This window comes from Dipteris shenzhenensis, chromosome 16, assembly GCF_047967505.1.
Source record: "Dipteris shenzhenensis isolate YYH24624 ecotype China chromosome 16, Dip_SZ_1.0, whole genome shotgun sequence".
NCBI classification, from domain to species: domain Eukaryota; kingdom Viridiplantae; phylum Streptophyta; class Polypodiopsida; order Gleicheniales; family Dipteridaceae; genus Dipteris; species Dipteris shenzhenensis.
This window is the reverse complement of record NC_141611.1, coordinates 44,874,145-44,881,307: the sequence shown is the minus strand read 5'-3', so window position 1 is coordinate 44,881,307 and position 7,163 is coordinate 44,874,145. Positions and strand designations below refer to the sequence as shown.

Genomic DNA, 7,163 nt, shown 5'->3' with positions numbered 1-7,163 from the left:
TTGAGAAGGACATCCCATATTGGTGCCTACCAATATGTAGGCATTGATAAGGAGGTTGCACCATCTGATCCCACCAAGTTACATGGTTGATGTTGATTAAAGATACCTTGTAAACATGCATGACCCCTAAGTGCAATGGGGACGGGGATCCCATCATGCCTACCATGCAAGCATTGGTCTCATGGAAAGTTTTTGTCCGACATCGACACACGGTGACCTCATGCAGAGATGGGTACCTTGCACAATGCCGGTCGATGATGAGGCAAGGTGGTGGAAATTATATCCAATTCTAGTAGTCCTTGTTTTCCTCAGATGCCATGTCATGGGATCGATGGGGGCGATCATCTCAGCTGAGGAGGTGCGTGGTTAGAGTGGTGTGTATTGTGTGGGCTAATTAGGACGTAGAGGAAGCGTGAAGGGCCGAGTTTTGACTAGGAGGACCAGCAAAATGAAAGATGGGGAGTCATGTCGAAGGTGTAAAGGTGTTGTTAGGAGGATGTCAAGGGCGTTAAGCAACGTCAACGTGAAGGCAGAGGAGAGTACGTCGTTGCTCTCCGCACTGCACTATATAAGCAATCGATAATTCAAGCCAGCGCAGCCAACAGATCATCTTAGCTGCTATACAACAAACAGATCAAGCGCTTTCCGCTGTTGCCACCTTGTGTCTCAGCCCCATCGCCATGGCTGCCCACTTCCCCCTCCCCCTCGCCTTCCTCCTCCTCTCCCACCTCGCCCTTGCCTCCTCCTCTCTGCTCACTGTCGATCACTACCGCCATTCCTGCCCTCACCTCGAGAAATACGTCTACCGCGCCGTTAAACGTGCCTCCAAGCATGATCGCACCGTTCCTGCTGGCCTCCTCCGCATGCATTTCCACGACTGCTTCATCGAGGTTCCTTTTGGACACTCTCTGTCTCTAGTAGTCCCGTTGAAGCGTCTGCACTTAGATTTGGTCTCGCCTCACGTAGATTTAATCTTCTTGGCCCATTTTGCAGGGATGTGACGGATCCATTCTCATCAACTCCACCTCGAACAACACGGCAGAGAAGGATGCGCCTCCTAACGTCTCGCTCCATGCCTTCTACGTGATTGACAATGCCAAAACTAAGATTGAGTCGGTCTGCCCTGACGTGGTGTCCTGCGCTGACATTCTCGCCATCGCTGCACGTGATGCTGTAGCCTTGGTTCGTTTCTCTATCCTTCTGTAATGATCTTCTCTACACGTCTTTCCTTTCTTTATTTAACTCCGCTCTACCACTTCTAACTCTTGCTCGTCTTAACGTTTGGAAGATGTTTTGTACATTTTAGAAAACCAGAATCAAACTTCGTCGCTTTTCCGTCTTGACACTATATAGGACGTAGCCAAGGTCTTTACGTGATCTGCATTATCTTGCATCGCGCATTAAGAGTTCACTTTCTATCTATGTGTTTAGCTGTTTGTGGATATCGAATGCGGGACTAGGTGTGCCATATGCTGTTGGAGCATTCGATCCCGCGAAGCTCTTTTCCACAATTTCGAAATTATCCTACAACTGACCATACTTCATTCTTTCTTTACCGGGTGCAGTCGGGGGGGCCTCGTTGGTCAGTGCTAAAAGGACGCAAGGACGGCAGGGTGTCTAATGCCTCAGAGACAAGGGGGTTGCCCGCTCCAACGTTCAACGTCTCCCAGCTCACACAAAGTTTTGCTCTAAGAAACCTTTCAAAAGTAGACATGGTGACACTGTCAGGTGCAATCCCCTGAGCTCTCCTGTTATGTCTTTTAGTGGCATCTTACGTTATCTTATAATATCTCGATTCTGAAACTCAAGCTTCGAACGATGCTAGGTGGCCACTCCTTAGGATTTTCCCACTGCTCATCGTTCAACACTCGGCTATTCCATTTCGACACGCTCAACGACATCGACCCCACCATCGAAGACAGTTTCGCACAGACATTACGGGCTACATGCCCTCAACACAATCGCAACCATAGCGCAGGCGTATCGTTGGATTCCACTGGGAAAACCTTTGACAATCGATACTACATAGACATCGCGCAAGGCAAAGGTGTATTCTCGTCCGATCAGGCCTTGTTCGCGGACCCCGAAACAAAAGCCATCGTCCTAGACTATGCCACTAATGAGGCGGCCTTCTTCAGCAATTTCGCCATTTCCATGGTCAAAATGGGAAATGCTGGGATCAAAACAGATGCAGACGGAGAAATCCGTAAGGATTGCCGTGTTGTGAATCCATCTACTTGAGAAGACACTCCACTGTACTCTTCAGTTTTAATGTGACTGGCGAGCCAAAGATATAGCTTACACCAGTTTCAAGCCCTAGTTTTACTCAAATCTACACAGCAAAGGCAATGTCACAAGTGTTCATATTGTAAACCGTATTACACAGAATTTGAGCTTTAACAGTTTGACTGAATATTGTGAATATGGACGTGACAACAGTAGTAATAGCTATAACGTAGCGTTTCATCAATTTAAACCTCACACCTGAAGCAACAACTATTAAAGAATACATCGAGTTGCTTGTAGTCTATGAGCTGTTGAGGAACTTTTTGATTTGCCGACTTTTTTTGTTTGCTCGCACATGTAATTTGAGCGAGACATGGATAACATGATTTCGATTGATTGTGAAGGCTTGCAATAATTTGGTGAACTACAATTATTAATCCGTTGTCGAAGCTTATTGGATATAACTTAACATCGTGGTACAAATGCAAAAGTGGCTTGAGGATTATTTTCTTTAACAAATGGGTGGAAATAATTGACATAGTAATAATATTCAGCATTTTTGGAGTTTCTCCCTTCGTTTAAACTTTTTTCTAAAATGATCATGTCCACTCAATATTTTAAATTACCAATAAAATGCAAAATTGGCTGAATTTGCAACACTACAAAGGTCACCTATATATTTTTACATCTTATTCATGCCTTTTTTAAACACCTTGCATCCTTGATTTCTGATAATATCAAAACAACTTGTTTGGAACCCATTCATGTTTTTTTTCACAAGAAACCCTCATAAATATATTTTTTGGGAGACTTTTCAAAAGATTCCATTTTCTGTGAATCTAGTAGGGATTGCCTCTTCATCCCTTGCTATCTAAACAACCTTTGCCACCCAAATTGGGTCACCTTGGTCATCCATGTTTAATTTTGGATTAGGTGCCCACAATTCAATGGAAACACCCTCTTGAATTTTGTCAAATTGCACAAAATCTTCTAAGGGCTTGTCACCTTTCCTACCATAAAATCTTTGCATTGTTTAGCTTCTTCCATATACATTGTTGTATCTCCACCAAATTTAGATCGTAGTGACTCATTTTATTGTGGCCAAAAGATTTAAAGTATTCTATGTACATTCAATTTTCTTGTTCTTTTTCATATTTAACCAGAGCCTTCATTAGACTTGATTATCTTCATATTTTCATTTGACTACTCAAGAAATTTTTGCATCATAGTTTTAAAATATGACATGTAGAAGGGTTGCAAGATTTTCATTTTATCTATATCAAATGATCTATTTTTTGGAAAATATAGATTCATCCAATAGAATTAATATAGTATTGAAGAATATGGAAGCAAGTACACACAAAAACATGAAGCAAGAAAACAAAGTGGATTAGATTGGATTGAGTGCGTGACCACTACTTACCTCACAAGATACTTAAGTACAAAGATACATAGGACACCCATGGCTACATGGAGTGTGCTAGCTAAAGCATAAAATATTGGGAGGGAAAAAAACTTGCACTAACTGGAGTAAAAAGTAACCTATCCTATGCTTTACATGATCATCGGATAATCCTGTAACAAAATGCTTACAAACCTCACTAGGGTGATGCAATGACCAAGTACAAGGTAAAATATGACATCGATAACCAAAAGTAATTAAATTTAAAAGCTTGCAAAATCATTCAAACCTTTCATGAGGCAAAGCCTTAGTGAAGGTATTATATATTTGCCACATTATCATGTGTAGGCACATAGACACTCTCTCCCTAACACAATAATAGCGCATTTCAGTGTGCTTTGTGCGATCATGAAACAAAGGATTCTTTTGGTAACTGCTATGTATACCGAATCATCATTGTTCGAAGCCTATGTATGTTTGAATTATCATAGGTTGCTCCAGAAGATGTTGCCTGCACCAAATGCCATGCCCGCATCAAGAGATGAAGCAAAAAATATGCTAATAACAGTGGGTATGGGTTGTGATACCATCCATGCTTGCCGTAATGATTGTATTCCCTTTCGTCGTGAGCATGGAGATTTGGCTAGTTGTCCAAAGTGTGGGGAACAACGATATAGAGATGACTTGTAGGGTGAGCGGATACCGGTAAAGGTCTTGAGACACTTTCCCATCATTGCAAGAATACAACACATGTTCCGATGCAAATCCATAGTGGAGTTGATGACATGGCGTGCATCTCATCGGTCCACTGATGACACATTGAGGATTCTCGCAAATTGTGCAACTTGGAAGCACATAGATAATCAGTGGCCAGACTTTGCGATGGAGCCATGCAACTTACATCTTGGGCTCGCCATGGACGGCGTGAATCCTTTCGGGTTACGCTCGACATCTTGGTCGACATGGCCCATAGTCATGGTGAATTACAATATCCCACCATGGCTAACAATAAAAAAGGGACACCTCATGCTTGCACTACTTGTGCTAAGAAAGTACAAGGCAAAAAATATGGACGTGTACATGGCACCTTTGATAGAGGAGTTACAGATATTATGGAGAGGAGTGCAGGTCTTTGATATTTCCAGAGCTCCTAGACATACCAATGACACTTTGGTCAGGGGTATCTTGATGTGGACCATGCATGACTACCCAGGATATGGAGAGTGCGTAGGTACGTGGTTGTATCTTTACATGTATAATGAGGATTATGCTTTTATGACTCTCTTTCACACGCATGTCTTGTACTAACACATTCATGCACGCGTGCAGGACTTGTTACAAGTGGGTACCATGCTTGTCCTGTTTGTGGACCGGCTCTGAAATCATTTGCACGCTACTCCAAACATATGAGGAAAAATGTTTATGAAGGTCATGCTCGATACTTTCCGCTCGACCATCTCGCATGTGGAGGTCAGCTTGATCCACCACCATCATATTTGAAGGCAAGTGGCTGGATTCAAGCTTGGAGGGTGAATGGAGAGGAACCTCCTCCTGGTATGAAGAGGCTATGGATCTTTCACGAGCTTCCTTATTGGGGTCAGTTACAAATCAATCATCTCTTGGATCCCATGCATATCTTCAAGAATGTGGGGGCTACTATTTGGGCACACTTGGTTGGTTCCAAAGACTCGAGAGGAGTGCGAGAAGACTTGCGTGCTATGAATAGGATGTCTCGTTTGTGGCCCCAAGTGCATGCTTCGGGAAAAGTTGTCCTCCCGAAAGAAACATGGATCCTCTCTATGAGGGAGGAGGCAGCGGTCAAGGCAGACATTGCCTCTTTTCAAACACCGACAGGGTACATGTGTTGCTTGAAAGGAGCATTTTCAAAGGACAATAAGCTTAGTGGGCTCAAGTCCCATGATTGGCACAAGGTCTTACAGGTATTCTAAGTAGAATTAGTGTACCGATAATTGTGATGCATTAGCGTAATTATGATTATGTTATATTGTTGACATGACTTCTTTGTTGCTTTGATAGTTCATCCTCCCAAATACAATAAAAGGGTGCTTACAAGAAGATGTTAGAAATGCTATATTCAAGATCTGTGGTATTGTGAGGTATGCTTACTATCAAATCGCATTGATTGTATTTTCCTCAATTTAAGCTGATTAATCTGTAGACTGATTATGAAAATATCTTACATGGACATGTGAAATAGGTGGATATCTTAAAAAGAGATCTCCATATCGAGCATCAAGAAGGCTAGGGTGGAATCCATCAAAGCCGTATGCTTTCTTGAGAAGCACTTTCCCTCGAGCATTATGATAACTCAAGTCCACTTGCCTGTGCACATAGTTGATGAGGTGGCTATAGCAGGTACCGTTCATAGTCGATGGATGTTTTTTCTCGAGCAGTTTATGAAAACTTTAAAGGGATTTATAAGACAAAGAGCAAGACCAAAAGCAAGCATGGCAGAGGGATGGCTTGTGCAAGAGTCATTAGTATATATCACAAAGTTCCTTGCATCCATGGATCCCGATATGCCGCAAGCTTGGCATAACAAGGATGATGATCGCATCGTTGGCGAGGTTCCCCAGGAAAAGGAATTGAAAGAAAGATGAGTGAAGAGCAAATGGAGAAATTCTATAAGTTTTGTATCCTCAATAGCCGTGAGATGCAGAAGTGGATTGAGAGATATGAAGTGGCCAAAGCAGAAAGAATAAATGCAAGGACGAGATTCAGAGTAATGTACAGGCGATCACAACCATATCCACGGGATCTGGCTCTTCTCCCTACTCACATGTCACTTGATTGGCTACAACTGGCTCTACGTAAAGCCGAACGTGATGGAGAGATAATAAACGAGTGCGAGTGAGAGTTATCATCTGGATGTATGGTGCATGTAAGTTTCTTACCTCTTGATGTAATTAAGTAATTATTTGTGGCAATATATGCTATAAAATAGATGCATCTTCATTGTTTTAATGATGCTCTTTTAAAGTATAAAAAGTACATTGCATTATGGTCATATGGACGACATTTTCGCATGGAACGCATCGATTCAAAAAGAGTCATGTATGATTGTGGAGTCATTGCTAACTTCACACAAGATAGCCGAGCAAGTGCTTCGGATACCAATCTTCTCTCCTCACAGTTGGATTATTGTGGAACCATATGCGACATCTATGAAGTTGATTTCAGACGATTTAGTATTTTCATTCTTGATGTAAAATGTTTTAGAACTATTTACAACGGTACCCATGCAACAGTGAGAAAAGATACTCCACCAAACATTGGACCGATGAAAGTGATACTTTTTTCTTCCCGAGCACTGTGAGCTAGTGCATACTAATCATTTAATTAATCGAAGCTTTCGTTTTAAAGATCCATTGATACATGAACTTGAGCATACTTTCATATATATAATTGACGACATTTGGCACCCATCTTCAATATAGGTGGTTTTTCATCCGGATCGTTCTGATCCAAGATGGTGGTACGTGATCCAAGTTGCACCACGAAGTAAGCAAATTTT

The 7,163-nt window shown here is 42.0% G+C and overlaps 1 protein-coding gene across 1 annotated transcript; it reads left to right on the top strand.

Moving 5' to 3' along the window:
- Positions 1 to 621: 621 nt before the first annotated feature.
- Positions 622 to 2,373, top strand: LOC147893024 (peroxidase 66-like). The gene is made up of 4 exons (XM_087387207.1): positions 622 to 890; positions 994 to 1,182; positions 1,566 to 1,728; positions 1,826 to 2,373. Exons 1-4 carry the CDS (start codon positions 681 to 683, stop codon positions 2,239 to 2,241), a joined length of 978 nt encoding a protein of 325 aa, XP_087243333.1. The 5' UTR covers positions 622 to 680; the 3' UTR covers positions 2,242 to 2,373.
- The last annotated feature ends 4,790 nt before the right edge of the window (positions 2,374 to 7,163 follow it).